This window comes from Marmota monax, unplaced genomic scaffold (assembly GCF_021218885.2).
Source record: "Marmota monax isolate L192 unplaced genomic scaffold, Marmota_monax_Labrador192_F-V1.1 WCK01_AAM20220418_F8-fsc00226, whole genome shotgun sequence".
NCBI classification, from domain to species: Eukaryota; Metazoa; Chordata; class Mammalia; order Rodentia; family Sciuridae; genus Marmota; species Marmota monax.
The window spans coordinates 2131180-2146646 of record NW_026693142.1 but is presented as its reverse complement, the minus strand read 5'-3'; the positions used below and the strand labels follow the sequence as shown (position 1 = coordinate 2146646).

At 47.4% G+C, this 15467-nt stretch overlaps 2 protein-coding genes across 13 annotated transcripts in view; one reads left to right on the top strand and one right to left on the bottom strand.

Moving 5' to 3' along the window:
• Lmbr1 (limb development membrane protein 1) overlaps window positions 1–6556 on the top strand; it is a 160039-nt gene extending 153483 nt beyond the window's left edge. For 5 of the 9 annotated variants that reach the window (XM_058582859.1, XM_046455155.2, XM_058582865.1 and 2 more), the window contains 2 exons: window positions 151–289; window positions 1064–6556. In XM_058582859.1, coding sequence (XP_058438842.1) covers window positions 151–289; window positions 1064–1091 — 167 coding nt within the window. In that variant the 3' untranslated portion in view covers window positions 1092–6556. Of the gene's footprint in view, window positions 1–150; window positions 290–1063 lie in introns of those variants that run through there. The other 4 variants (XR_009227878.1, XR_009227877.1, XM_058582860.1 and 1 more) reach the window with 4 other exon arrangements.
• The window catches only part of Rnf32 (ring finger protein 32), a 34993-nt gene continuing 21919 nt past the window's right edge, over window positions 2394–15467 (bottom strand). For all 4 annotated transcript variants that reach the window (XM_046455167.2, XM_058582870.1, XM_058582869.1 and 1 more), the window contains exons 8-9: window positions 3727–3894; window positions 2394–3029 (exon numbers count right to left, since the gene is read on the bottom strand). In XM_046455167.2, the coding sequence (XP_046311123.1) occupies window positions 2781–3029; window positions 3727–3894 (417 nt within the window). In that variant the 3' untranslated portion in view covers window positions 2394–2780. The remainder of the gene's footprint in view (window positions 3030–3726; window positions 3895–15467) is intronic.

Here is a 15467-nt window from a genome sequence, read left to right as displayed (position 1 = left end):
GTGTCATGAGCCGAGCCTGTGGGAAGAGTGTCCCATCCCCTGCTCTGCCCAACTCTTGTCTTCTGTATGGTCCCCCTCCTCCCTCAAAGTCCTCTCTGGTCTTTCCCAAAGATGGCCTTGTACCCAGAGGGCGTTTCATGTCTCTGCCAGGCAATTTCTTGATTGGAACTGGGTCTTCTCCGGGCTCACCCCAGATCAGCTGCGGCCTGAGGCAGGGAGAAGAGTATGCGCCATCTCCAGCATCCCGTGGGTCAGACAGGTCCAGGGCCAAGCCTGGAGTCAAGGTCTGGTGAGTCCATGGGCCCACTGGAGGCCAGGGATGGAGGAGCCCGCGGGCAGCACATTCAAAGGCATGTGATGACAGTCTAACACGGTCTCATCCCTTTTAACCTTTCTCCTTTGAGGGCTTCTTCGTGGTCTAGTATGTGGCCAACTTTCACAGATATTCCCAGCATCCTTAAAAAGACCCTCTAGTTTTTCTTTTTTTATGTATACATGAGTATTCACAGCAATTTTATTCATATTAGTGAAGACACGTAAATGACCCAGATACCCAGTCAACATTTGTGTGGAGATGCATACAATGCACTCTTGTCAGACATTTTGTTTTCTTGATCTGTTTATGGTTTGACAAGTGAGTTAATTCCTTTTTCTGACAGTTTCTCTTGGCAACCCATTTTTGATTCAAGCACTGTACAGTTATGTTTTTTTTTTTGGTTCATAAAGATTCATGACAGTTATATCCTCATTGTGGGTTGTAACCTTAATTGTTATAAATGCCTCCAGCTCCACTAGTCTCTCAAGTATTTTCTCCTGCACTTGATGGTGGTTTTGTAATTGCCTCCAACCCAGAGCATGCCAGGCTCTTAATTATGAGGATTAAAGACAGAAGGGAGGTGTGAGGAGAAGGCAGGAGGAGAATCGGCTTCATCTTACAAGGTGACCCAGGGGGCTAGCGCCTGCTAAGGGACTGCTCTGCCTGGCAAGGAAGCACAGGGAGACCCGGGACACAGCCTCGCGTCCTCTGAACCCTCCCGCTAACTCTTATTTCTTTCTCAACCAGTGCTCCAGTTTCCATCCGGGAGACCTAATGGGACAGTGATGTGGCAGTGTAAAGGTTTGCATGTCCTCGTGTGTGGACCCAAAAGCGTTATGCTCAGATTGTCTGTGGAAGAGCTTCCTCCCCCTGTGCTGCAGTTGTTTCCACGCCTCACAGGCTTGCCATCCCAGAAGGCCATTTTTCCATAATCACCTACTTGGTCTTTACTGTCACAGGGTGCCTGAGACCAATCCCTCAGTACTCATCCCTGATGGGGTCCCATGACCAATGCCAGAACTTCTGTCCCCATTGACTTTCCTGAGGACCTGTTGCCTGCAAGTAGCACCAGGGGGCACTTGGTTGCAAAGAACAGAAACAGACCACCAGCCAAAGCAGGAGTGGGCTCGCTGTCACCGGTGCTCTGTGCAGGTTCCGAGTCAGGGCAGTGCAGTCACTGCCCATGGCCTCGCTGCAGGACAGTGCCCTGCCTGTCAGAGCCGGAGACACATCTGCTGCTTGAGCCTTCTGAGTGAAGGCTCTGCGATGTGGCATCCCCCCTGCTAATTGTACAAAGCATTCTCCAGATCAGTCTCTAGATTTTGTAATGTCATATACCCATCATAATAAAGGGTTTGAGCAAACCCTAACATGCACATTTATTCACATATAAATAAAAAAAACCATGCCAGAGTATGAATGTGCCCCAGTGAAACCCATTATTCCCCATAATTATATGTACCAAAAGTAAAAAATGCTGAGATGAAAATAAATAGAAATATGGATGGTCACTTCTCTGGGTTAGTTTGGAACCTGGCATGTCACGTGCTTGGCAGCCTGCCCCTCTGCCACCCTTGGGCCAGACTGTGCTACTTCTGCACATAGACCCCACCTATCGGCCTGGTCTGTCTTCTTCAAGCAGATAAGCAGATCTACCAGGGGTGCTGTCAAGGAGCCGCAGCGCTGGCAGGCCTGACGGGTGGGCCCTTGGCCTGCCCCACTGCTCTGCTGGCAGGAACTGGGTGGGGTCTCTTCTGTGCAATGCCACTCTAACTGGCCACTGTAAATAACCAGCCCCTATCCACGGGGTCTGCGTCTGTGGATTCAGCCAATCTGGATCAAAAATATTCAGAATAACATCTGTACTGACCACGTGAAGACTTTCCTGGTTATTCTTCCCTGGCGGGATTTACAGTGGTGATCTGAAGCATGCGGGATGCTGTGCAGGGAGCCAGGAGGGCGCTGCAGCCAGTCTCCACCTCAGAGACAACTGTCAGTGGGGCTGCTTGGTCATCTTATGTCGGGGCTACAGTAGTCTGTGCTGTTCTGTCACTAAAGTATGACTTACTCTATCGAGTAACATGGAATGTTTTTATTTTATTGCTTTACACAAAGTTCTCAACTACAACAGCAACCTATTACCCAGAATAAAATGATTATTACAAAGTAAGTTTAGGACCAACAGACTGTAAGGTGTGTGTTGGTGGAAAACATCTTGGTCAGACACTAACTGTACTTTAGAATTCCTCATTTTATTTCAAGAGATTAAACTAAGGAATCTGACATTTTTTAAAATAAATAAAGGCTAAAACTAGATAGGTTGGTTGGCAGGTTTTGCAATATAGTTATTATATTTCTTCTCTATAATTACCAAGAGTTGTCACTGGGTTAGAAATGGCCCTGTAGTATTTAACTCAAAACTCAATACAGTTCTTAAGTTTTCTCCTCAGAACTATACAACTTTTCAACATTCAAGAATTTTCTTTTGGTAGCAGGAGCGGCAGAGAGGACACACGTGGAAGGGGGAATGATCCCCCACGGAGAACTCCTCCAGAGCCTGCAGGCAGGTATGGTGGAACAGGTGCGCACAGGACAGGAGGACTGTGGCCCGGGGACGGGGACACGGGTGGCTGCTCGTCCCCACGGCTGCTTGTGCATCAAGGGAGAGCGGGGTCAGGCAGATGGAGCACTCGCAGATCTCCCGATGAGCAGCCTGCAACACAGGGTGGACAGGTTTGTCCTGGGAGGTAGTTAGTCCCATCAGGCTAGATGCACAGACCCAGAGACCGGGAGTGAATCTTCTAAAGGACCAAGTTCACTCTGTCAGATGACAAATTATAGGCACACGTGTGCGAGCGTGCGCGTGCACACACACACACGTGAAATGGGAGAGATAGTAACCCACTTGTAACGAGCAGTTTTAAAACAAAATTACTTTGTAAAATACTGAGCATTAATGATATAATAACATGGCTCCTTCTAATTAGACAATAAAAATAGAAATGTTCACAATACTTGGGTCTTTGTAACCACTAAATCTCCCTACGCTTAGGATGTGTTGTTTCCCCCCATGGCTTTGAGTCATGGGAGGCCTTTTCTCTCTGTCCCTAGGTTCTGTGGGTGCAGGAGAGGATGGGGGGGGGGAGTCCCAGAAGACCTTTAGGAAGAGTTCTGGTTGCTCAGCAAACACATCAGCCAGACGACATCTAAGCGATTTCACCATGAAGGGACCCTGGCAGCCACTACCTGGCTCATAAAGGCCTACCGTCCCGTATGGGTGCAGGTCCAGCTAGGGCAGGCCTCCCGGGCTCCTGAGTCCTCCAAGGACCCCTGCAGAGCTCCTCTCGCCCTCTTACTCACCCGTGCCTCAGTCCACTCCTTCAGGGGTCACTAGGCAGTCCAAAGCCTACCTGCACTTGGATCTTCTCCCAGTCCTCTTCTGTGAGCTCTTGCCCGCACTTTTCATCCAACTGCTGAAGAATGCTTCGGTTCACAGCCAAGCAGTGATCGATTTCTGAGAAGAGTTCTTCTATGTTGGTGTCGTAGGAGCACAGGATGCGGTGACTGATCTCTATGAACTGGGGACGGGGAGAGGCTGCCTAAGAGACTGCAGGCCGAGGGGAGGAGCTTCCTGGAGTCCTGACCACCTGTTGACTAACTTGCCTCAAGTCTGTGTCTGAGCAATGCTTTTTTGGGCAGTAACTATAAATCCTGGCACTCGTTCTGGACAGATGACTAAAAATGTCGTGATGGGGTCAGGACACACCTCGGAGATGCTGCAGCACCTCGACACGCTCAACAGTTGAAAGAAGGCGCGTTCCTTCGTGAAGGAGAATCAGCAAGTCCAGGAGAACTCTGACCCCTGCCCCTCCCCTGCGGTAGGGTGAGTGCCCTCCTGTGAGGGCTCCGTGTACCTGGAGGACAGGCCTTGCCAAGTTTTTCCATCCTCTGCCCTGCCATTTTCCCTTCTACTTTCCAGTCTCATCTATCCTAGCAAAACCCCCGAGTTTAGCTGTTTGCTCAGGACTTCACGTCCTCAAGAAGGCGCCCATGTCACATGAGATTCATAAAGGGGTATGTGTCTCTTGGTCATCTGTCTTGTTATTCTAATTTACCAGACTTCCAGGTGAAGAATGTAGGAGGGTAGGGGGGAAATATATTTTCTTCCCCTATAGTTTATTTGGTTGTAAACTCTAGCAAAGAAGCAAAGAATGCATTTGAAATTAAAAGTAGGAGACAGGAAATAGGATTTTACAAAATTAGGTCACATTGTCATCGTGCTCTGGCACCATTTACTCTAAGCCACAACTCCTGGCACCAGCAGAGCTGGTTCATACCGCTCTGCTTGCCAGCCATCTCCTCACAGAGGTTGCATTTAGGTGAATTTAGTGTGACATAAGAACACAGAATCCAAGAGAAAGATGGTGGCCTTCGTTTGACTGACTTCACCCTGCTTTTCTCATTGGCTCTGAACTCGAGGTTTCAAAGCACTCCCTACCTGAGGCCCTTAAGCAGCCTCTCGGGCACAGGGGTCGACTCCCACAGCAGCCTGCAGCACTCACTGCCAGCACTGGGACAGAGGCGGCAGTTCTGTCCCCAGACTACAGGAAGCTTGCTCTGAAAGTCCTGTCCTTCCGGCATTCTGGAGTGGCTTCCAAGCCCACTTCTTTGATAAGGTGATACACTTTGATATAAAAAGATCTAGAAAAGCACAGCAGTCTAAGGACAGAAAGGCTCGACTGGAGGACCGCTGGGTGGTTGTGGCAGGGCATGCTGTTACCTCCTCATGGCGATAAACAGGAGTCATAGGATGATGCAAAACGAGTGCAGGTTTTGTGCAGCTAGTTCATAGGATCAGAGCTCAGGATCATGCAGATGTCACACAGATTCACAGGTGACTTCCTCTCTCCCAATTCTGGGCCAGGCAGACAAAGCAGCTCCAAATACACAGCAAGGTGTGGCTGGGTATAACCTTCCAAATTACAAAGGTTCAACCCTTGTGTATATGCCCTTCTCTCGGGGGGATGCCACCTCCAGTCGGTTTGAGGATGGAGGCTGATTCTGTTACTCTTGTGCTTACAGAGTGGTACAGGTTTGCCCTCGTGGCCTGCCCTAGTGGGTCTCCCACAAACCCTCTACGATTTCCTAGGAACACACATTAGAAGAAATGCCTGGGTGGATTAGTGATGCTGTGATCACAAAAGGCTCTGAGTCCAAAACTGGTCCTCAGGTGGGCTGGGGAGCGTGAGCAGTTCCTGGACTTCAATTAAGTTGTGAAGACTGCGATTCCCCGAGTAGGAGGAAAGCAAGGAGCGGAGGCTGCAGAGTCCCCGGGAGTGAGTGGCAGCATTCACGGCTTGGGGCCTGGACTGCACCTGACTTTATTCTCTCTCCTCATCTCAGAGGTATATCGCACACTCGTCTAAAAACCTGTGTGGACTGATTGATAGAAGCAATGATACAATTATTTTGAGGACTTTCTAATGGCATGGCTCAGGAGGTGCCCTTGACCACTGACCAAAGGAGTACAGCCCAGCCACATGCACTCTTAAAAGTTTCGAGTAATCACCTTAAAAAAGCTCCTAAAATCAATTTTAACTTTTGTTCTATCAGCACCACCAAAACATACGTTGACATCTGCTCGGCCATGAGCTGCGTGGGTGTTTCACATTCCTGTCACCCACCGAGGACTGTGCACCAGCACTTCGAGTGGGGTGGCCTGTGGCTACCTGTACCAGACCCTTCATGTCACAGGAAAGTGTACAGTTTCAGGCTGGGTTGTTGAAGGGTGGCCATTGATGTCATTTGTGAGAGCTTGCTGGGGTCACACCAGTGGCTCCTTTGAAAGAAGGTGAAACCTAATGCAAGTGGCAGGAGGACCCTGCCTTAGAGGGCAAGACCGTGGACACCAGCTCTGCTCTCCGTCCACAGCACAGAGTCACTACTGGACGCTGGCCTCTGCTCCGCTGGGCCCCGGATGTTCCTCCTGACGGGATGGCCGGCCGTGCAGCTGAGTCCCTGGCCACACAGGCAGGTCTCTGAGGCTGTGGTGCAGCAGAGTGCCCAGGGCAGCTGCCGCCAGAACCCGCACTGCTGCAGGGAGACAGCCCAGCCGTGGCACGGTTCCGTCTGCAGGTAACAGGGTGCGTACCTGCCGGCAAGCTCACCGCTCTCCACCTGTCCTGTTTTCTTTGTCCTGCCATTGGTTCCTCTCTCCTCTTAAATTAAAATTTTTTTGCGCCCTTTTTTCTCTATCACCTTGAAGATGAAGCCTGTTTCTATTTTTGTTGTGTCACCCTAGAAATGCATACTTACAATCACACAGCGTCTCAGAAACTGCGGCCTCTGAGACAGTGCGGGACCTTGGGGCACTCGAACTCCAGGCCCTCTCCTGCCTTATTCCTCTTCTTCAACGGGTGGGCGCCACTGTTTGCACTGGGCAGAATCAGCATCCACATGAGCTCCTGTTTTCCACCACGAGGGCCTCAGCCTCTCATCCAGGCATTCTCTCTATGGAACGCATCCTTTAGCACTTGCCTTAATGAAGGCATTTGGAGGAAGCCGGGTCGGTCGGTGTAAAACGGTGTTCCTTTTGCCTCTGATCCTGCACGTGGTTCTCGTTTGGTACACACACGATTCTGTGCTCCCTACTTCGTCTTTTCCAAGGTGTGGCTTCTGCTGCTCCCTCCGGGGCCCTGTGGCAGGCTGCCTTCTACTGTAGTGGTGTCCCGGGCTTCAGACTTCTGTCCCACGTTCCCTTCCCTTCTCAGCTCTGGTGACTGGCAGGGCCGACACATCCTCACAGCAAGTGAGGGCATCACAGCCACTTCATGGGAAACGATGCTCTGGAGGAACAGGGGAGCCAGCCTCAGGGTGCCCTTTCCCCAGGCCTCACTCGCCAGGGACCGAGGGCGAGTGTCTGCTTAGCCCTTCAGCTGCTCCGGTCAGAACCAGCTGTATTACAAGGTAGGAATTCAAACTGTGATATTGGTGGTTCCACGTTTGAATTATGCTTATAATTCAGTTTAAAGATAACTGGTAAAGTCCATACTGAGTTAAAACTTTTCCTTGGAACAACATTAAATATTAAGAAAATAAGAAACAGCACAAGAATTTGAGGGGCCCCGGAGAAAGAAAGTTTTACGCGTGCATTTTGTTTTCCCGGCCCTGGACCGTGCTCCTCCTTCCAGCCCCCATGGGGCACCCGCCCACTGCTCTCTCCCCTCCTGGCTCTGGACCTCTCTCCTCCTACACAGGCCGCCAGGCCCTCCCTCCCTGGGCTGCTCCTCCTCACCAGGGAGGTGAGGCTGGGAGCACACAGGCTCCTCACGCGGCACTCCTGGTCATTTCTCTCTTGGGGACCAGGTTCCTCGCCTGGCTTCCAGGATAAGCCACCTATCTGCTCTCCCTAGCACTGCTGGTCTCCTGACTCAAGACATGCCACCTTCTCTGTTCCTCCCCTGCCATCGCCCTGCCCTGCAGCTTCCCACGGCTTGGAATCCTCTTCCCTACATCCAGGTTGTCCATCCACTGCCAATGGACAGTGACTTGCAGCAAGCCCAAGGTAGTCCCGGCCCAGCCCCTCAGCCTCCTCCTCTCCCTGCTCTTCTCCTTCTCTCCGTAGAGTACACTCAGGTTGCTCTGGTCCAGGTCCCAGTTGTCACCCACAGGTGTCTCTTTTTCGTCAAATCCCATGTCCAGCTGATGAACAAATCCGGTCAGTCTGCCCCTGAACACTTCCCCAAACTGGGAGCTACCTAGGTTGCTCCCCCAGCAACTGTGTGATCACATCGCAGTTGTCACCGTGGGTTCCCACTGGTCAGCTTCCAGAGTCACCAGTGAAGCACCAGACCTCCCGCCCCGGTCCTGGGAGGTGGGCTGGGTGGCCTCCTGGCTGTGGTCCGGTCATGGACATCCACTGGGAGCTGGGGCGGGGCCCGGTGTCTGTTTCATCTCCATTCCTCTCATTTAAAACACCACACTCCCCACTTTACCCTTGATTTCCGGTTGGCCTGTCCTCATGGCATTTACTATTTCCTGCAGTTTCCAGTGTTTTTACCGACACGTTCTTGCCTCTCCTGACTCAGCCAAGGCAGGCACCTGGCAGCAGAGCCAGTTCTCCCTGAGCCGTCTGTGTACGGGTGACTGTGGCTGCGCTGAGCAGCCAATCCTGGTCAGCTCCTCACTGAGAATGCGGCTTGCGTCAGCCCAGGAGGGCACTTCAGGTGGACTTTCCACTGTGGGGTAAATTTATACTCTAGTACCACTGAGTCCGCCTCACCAAAGAACACCTTCACACTTAACACCTACACCCCCTTATGAAATTAAAGGCGTTTTTTTAAATGAGAAAAAGAACCTCCCTTTATATGCAGTAGTGGTCAAAAGCTGCTCTTTGGCTCCGTCACAGGTATTGCGTGGTGAACGACACGAGGCTAAGCCGGTCTTCAGAAGAGCTGGGGGGCTGCGGAGCTGCTGCCCCGAGGCCTGTGACCACAGTCACTCCTCGAGGGAGCACTTCCGTGTGGCAGGACAGGCAGCCCCGCCACCTGAAGTGGTGCCTTCTGAAAGGGGGCTGGCAGGTGGAAGCAGGGCACAGGGCCAGGGCTAGGTGGCCCCAGCGCTGCCCTGGCCATCCGCCGTGCTTCCCAGGGCTGCCTCTTTGCAGGCTGCCATCACTTCTCTGCGTGAGCGTGATGCTCTACTCCAGACCTCCCGCCCCGGTCCTGGGAGGTGGGCTCGTGAGCCAGCTCTTGAACGCCCGTCTGGTCTCCGTCTCCCTCACGCCACTCCTGGGACCGCCGTGGGAGTCCCCCACAGGCACCCTGGTGCTCGGCTGGAGGTGCATTTTCTCTTCTTGGCTCTCAGTACCCTCTGGTCCCTTCGCCTGCTGGAGGGTGTCCTCCTCTGCGTGTGTCCTTCTCAAATGTGCCCTTCAGATGCAGGGAAGCACCTGGGTCCTCTGTGTAAGGCCCTTAGCATTCAATGAAATATTCTGACTTCAGATTTGCGATGGATTCAAAATAGGGACAAATATATGCCCCAGAGGGACGTATGTATCTGCAAGGACTGCAATAGAATTCCTTCTTGGGGGGAGAGAAAGGAGTGATGCGAGCCTTTGGTGATTTTGAAGTTACTTCTGGTGTCAGAATTTTTTTAAAAATTTAGGTTATTAACAGAAACATTGGTGCTAGCTTGTTATTAAATATACTCAAAGTCCTTTGGCATGTGTTTATGATGTGCTCCTGAAAGTGGTCTGATACGACTCTTGTTGTAGCCCCAAGTATTTGAGAGCTAGCAAGCGTGATGTTTTGGGGTCTAGGGTGCATCTCAGTGGCAGGGCATGCTTATCAGTATGTGCAAGGCTCTGGGTTCCAGAAAGTATTTTTAAACATCAAGGTATATTGGCTGGCCACTATTGTAGTCACTCAAGGCAATTTTGCAAGGATGGCTACTGTGAAACATTTCTGAAATATAGATCCTTAGGTGTTCAACGTTCTCTCTTCCTTTATTTTCTCACTTTTCTTGTGGTGAGATGACCTTAGTAATTGAAATGGAAATAAGTGTCCAAAGGGGGGGAAAAAAAAAGAAACCGACAAGTGGGTTTTAAACTATGGTCAACATCACGAATTCCACACAAACAGATAAGAACACAAAATGTTCAATTTTAAAAAGAATATGTTTTTCTTTTTCAGTCTTCTATTTCAGACATTTGATAAATTAAGTAACCAAGAGTTGGGGGGCCATTGATATGTAAAGCAATTACTGGTCATTTACAAATAACATACTGGCTAAACATTAAAAAAAAAAATTACTAGCAGAATTCCAGGTGAACTCTGTCTGCTCAGGAGGCTGTCCTGAGTGATCCATCTTGATGTCAGCAAATTGCTTACTAATGTGTTGACTTATGGCTGCCCTCAAAAGCAAAATGAAAAGCCTGGAATTTACAGCATATCAATGAATCAGGTGATAAGCTTTTACTGGTTTAATATCCTTCCAGTCTTGCTGGTTGGAGCCACTTGAAGTTAGCAACAGAATGTTTGCCATCTCTATGTGATAAAGGAAGTCAAAGGACTGAACAAACTTCAAGACCATTATGGTGTTTGGTAAGATGGAAATGAAAAGCCAGCGGAGTCCCAGGCTGGAGGGTGGGAGCCGTGGCCCCTGTAGCCGGTGCAGCACCTGACAGATCGCTGACCTGCCTTTCAAACAATGGCCCTGGCTTTAGCTGGGGTGGAGATAACATAATGCATGAGAAGTTTTAATTGCAGCAATAAAAGACCATGCCTCAATTACATGACATATGCTAGCAGAATTCCCAGATAAGGATCAGAGGCATTCAAGGACCAGCCACCGGCTCTGGGCAACCTGGGCTTTCTGTACACACTGCTGGTAGGACTTAGTGTGACAGCTCCAGTGGCCTCTCCAGCCCTCTTTGATCTGAGTTCCCAAGATTTGCCTAAGTGTGAGGGACTAGCCTGTCCTCCCCAGACAGCTCCGGCGCCCTCTCTGACACTTGACTGTGGGTGTACCTGTGTGGTAGCACCACATCATCTTGTGGTGGCTGATTTGTTAGGAATGTGTGAATGGTACTTTAAAGCCTATTTATGGGAAGAGAAAGTCCCAGGGTATGTATTCTTACTTGTACAGAGATGAACCCTGTGTTTATTAGTTGACACAAAAGACACATGGAAAAACAAAGAAAAGACCATTGACTCTCCTGGGAACAGAGGAGTAGAGATGCAAAAACCATAGTTCTTTTACAAGTAAAGTAAATTAATCATTAAACCAGAATGGCCCAAGCTGATCTAATATGGAGCGTCATACATCCCTCCTAGCAGGGAAACAAGGAAACCAACTCTTCCTAATTTATTGCGTTAAAACTATCACACAGATTATGATCCTCTTTCCCGTTTTCTATTGGCTGTACTTCCTTTTCCCTGAAGGTGATTTATCTTTGACCCAAACCAGTAATTCCTAAGTGAAGCAAAGAGAAGCGTTGACTCTCATGCAGCAGAGGAAAGTTAAAGTCAAGGCTGGAACATGGGTGAAGGTAAGTGTGTGCAGGGCCGGGCATGGCCTTGCCACCTGCCAGGCTAAAGGCTCTTTTACTAAATGATCCTGAGAGTATATGGTGTTTGGGTTTTATACAACTCCTGTTTGGTAAAATAAAAAGTTGGTAGGACTTGTTGAAGCCCCAGATTTCTGTCACACTTCTAAGATCTCAAAGTCTGGAAGCCCCTGAGATGCAGGAGTGAGAGGGGCTGTTTAGAGACAGGAAGCTCAGCTGCCATTTCTCCAACATTTATCTACCTACTTTTCAAATGTGCCACATGGTTTATTTCTCCTAGTAATTGGCAATTTCATTTTTTAAAAATTAAAAATAAAATGAATTTGCCTCAGTTTAACTTTCACCAGCGGTGAGAATGGAGATTAGCTTAGAAATGTGGCTGGTGGTTTCACATGCCACTCCGACTCAAGAACTGTGGTCACCGACACATAACTAACAACTAGTCACATCCCATTTTGTAAAATGTCCAGTTTCTAAAATTCAGACCTTTGATCTTCAGTACTTCTCTGACTGCAGAGAACTGTGGGTTGCTCCCGCACACACTGCAGCTGTGCAAGGGCAGCAGTGAGCAGGCCTGGACCGTGGTGAGCTCCCCCACTCACAGACACACACCTGGCTTCCTGGAGCAGCTTGGTGGCAGAGCGGTCTGCTGCCCAAAGGAGCCTCGACAGAGCCCTGTCCCTGCTGGCCTTGGACTTTTTCCTTTTAGTGGAAGCAATTACTAGGAAGCCTACAGATAGCATCCCTGGCTCAGCTAAAGCTGGACTCCTTACTTTATTGCATATTTTGGTTCTGAAAAGAACTTTCAGAAGTAAAAGAATGAATAAAAGAACCTAAGACCGGCAATAATGTTCTCAGTCTAAATATCTTAATTCGTGACATCTAGATCTTAAATCCTCACTTCATTTACAACCTCATATTAAGCAAAGTATTTTATAGGTTTTTAAAGGAAAATAAACTGTAAAGAAAAAAAAGTTTCAAACTCTTTTTACTGAAGCACAAGTTTGTTCCTTGATGAAAATAATAAAATCCCGTCTCTATCATTAGCAGACATGTCTAACGATTCCCTAAGGTGGCGTACCCTGGGCCAGCGGTACTGTGGTGCTGCCCGGTGATGAGAGTGGACCCTGCCAGCACAGGGCGCTGGTCAAGTTGCGTTTATAGCATTTGTTACTGGGTTGCTTGTAATGTTCAGACAGCTGTGAAATACTTCACTGTATGATGCAATTTTAAAACTCATTAAGTCCCAAGTGTTCAGTTAATTCAATAAAAGTAATAACTTACTTCAAAGTTACCGTATATTTGGTAATATGTGTTGCTCAATTTAAGTTCTGATGGGTGTCCCATATCATCTGGGATGATGGGACAGAAGGAAGTAAAAAAGCACAAGAAAACAGTTGCAACCCCAAACATTGGTACATAAAGAAATATTCCACTTTTACTAAAACTTACTTTTATTATCTTGCTAAAAATAAAGATGACCACTTTGCCTTGCCAAGGACCAGTTGCACCCCTTCCTTGGTACCAGCCTACTGGAGCAGGGGCACCACCACGCAGGGCCCCTGAACACAGGCTCTTCCATCCTCTGCCGTGAGGATGCTGGCTGGTGACGCCACTGCCTAACAAAGCACAGCACCCAGGAAGCTGTCCTTGGCTCCGGACATTTCATTTATTCAAGTGCTAATGCACGTGACGCTCTTCTGGGGAGGTGGTGTGAAGGGATGCTCCCTTTCCCCCCTACATGGACTGCCTTTCTCAACTCACCTGAAATGTCCCTGAATGCAGACTAAGAATTCCTCTAGGCTGATACATGCAACTTTCTACAGCTTATCAATTTTCTATTATTTCATAAGAATCTTAGTTGCCAAACATATAGATAGATAGATAGATAGATGCATAGATAGATATCTAGCAAGGATCATTAATCTTCTAAAAAATGTTTAGCTCTTTGTACTTGATGAGATAATCTTTAGAATTCACCTGTAAAATTCCAAGTGCATGGTCAAGCCTACTCTTTGGTGAGTTAAAAAGGATACGGAGTTCATATAATCTGGAGAAAACAGACACTTTTGTTTGCATTCACCATTTTATGCAAGTCTTTTATTTCATTAGAAGAAAATCTGTCTTAAGCCATGCACTTCCTCTTTCAGTTTGGTCTTGGTGTCAACTACGAGGAAAGTGATCATTTCTCATTGAGTTTTATTTCTGATTATTGCTATTTTTCATAAATGTGCTACGTGTTGACCCATAAACATGGGCACTGTCTTGTCTCCCGTGCTGCTTTCCAGCAAAGCCTGGCCAGGTGCGCTGACAGGGGGCTCGTTTTGTATCTCTAGGGCTTCACCATGGGAAACAGGTGCCTTTAGTCTCCTACACAGACTTTGTCACAAGGAAATCTCACCTGGCTCTGGTGCTGACTGCCAGGATTAGGAACGGCTGTTAAATTTTGATGTCTTATCAATAAAAATTGGGATGCTTACAATTTTTCTGTCATTTTAAATTTATTTCTATGTTTGTTATTTTTATAGGAAATGATTTCAATTACATTTTCAGCTTTAATGACATAAAGTTATAAAAAATAGCCTTCTAATTTTAAAATGATTACTGGGTACCCTCCTTTTCTGTATGTCTGCATTCCGTTTCATGAAATGGTTTTTTAAAAAATTTATTAAATTGATTTTATTTTTTAAAATACATGACTGTGGAATGCATTACAGTTCTTATTACACATACAGAGCACAATTTTTCATATCTTTGTATATAAAGTATGTTTCACGCCAATTCATGTCTTTATTCATGTACTTTGTTTTTTTTTTTTTTGCATTACAATTCTTATTACACATATATACTACAATTTTTCATATCTGTTTGTACCTAAAGTAGATTGACACCCAATTCGAGTCTTCATACATGTACTCTGGATAATGATGTCCATCACATTCCACCAACCTTGCTAATCCCCTGCCTCCTCCCTTTCCCTCCCACCCCTCTGCCCTATCTAGAATTCTTCTATTCCTCCCATGTTCCCCTCTCTACCCCATTATAAATCATCCTCCTTATATCAGGGAAAACATTCAGCATTTGTTTTTTTGGGATTGGCTAACTTCACTTAGCATTATCTTCTCCAACTCCATCCATTTACCTGCAAATGCCATGATTTTGTTCTCTTTTAATGCTGAGTAAAATTCCATTGTGTGTATATTCCACATTTTTTTTATCCATTCATCTACTGAAGGGCATCTAGGTTGGCTCCACAGTTTAGCTATTATGAATTTTGCTGCTCTAAACATTGATGTGGCTGTGTCCCTGTAGTACGCTGTTTTTAAGTCTTTTGGGTATAGACCGAGGAGAGGGATAGCTGGGTCAAATGGTGGCTCCATTCCCAGATTCCCAAGAAATCTCCATACTGCTTTCCATATTGGCTGCACTAATTTGCAGTCCCACCAGCAGTGTCTGAGTGTGCCTTTTCCCCACATCCTCACCAGCACTTGTTGTTGTTTGTCTTCATCATGGCTGCCATTCTGACTGGAGTGAGATGCTATCTTAGAGTGGTTTTGATTTGCATTTCTCTGATTGCTAGAGATGGTGAGCATTTTTTCATGTATTTGTTGACTGATTGTATGTCCTCCTCTGAGAAGTGTCTGTTCAGGTCCTTGGCCCATTTGTTGATTGGGTTATTTGTTTTTTCAGTGCTTAGCTTTTTGAGTTCTTTATATACCCTAGAGATTAGTGCTCTATCTGATGTGCGAGGGGTAAAAATTTGTTCCCAGGATGTAGGCTCTCTGTTCACCTTTTTCTTTTGCTGAGAAAAAGCTTTTTAGTTTGATTCCATCCCATTTATTGATTCTTGGTTTTAATTCTTGCGCTATGGGAGTCTTATTAAGGAAGTTGGGGCCTAATCCCACATGATGAAGATTAGGGCCTACTTTTTCTTTTAATAGACGCAGAGTCTCTGGTTTAATTCCGAGGTCCTTGATCCATTTGAGTTTTGTGCATGGTGAGAGATAGGGGTTTAATTTCATTTTGTTGCATATGGATTTCCAGTTTTCCCAGCATCATTTGTTGAAGATGTTATCCTTTCTC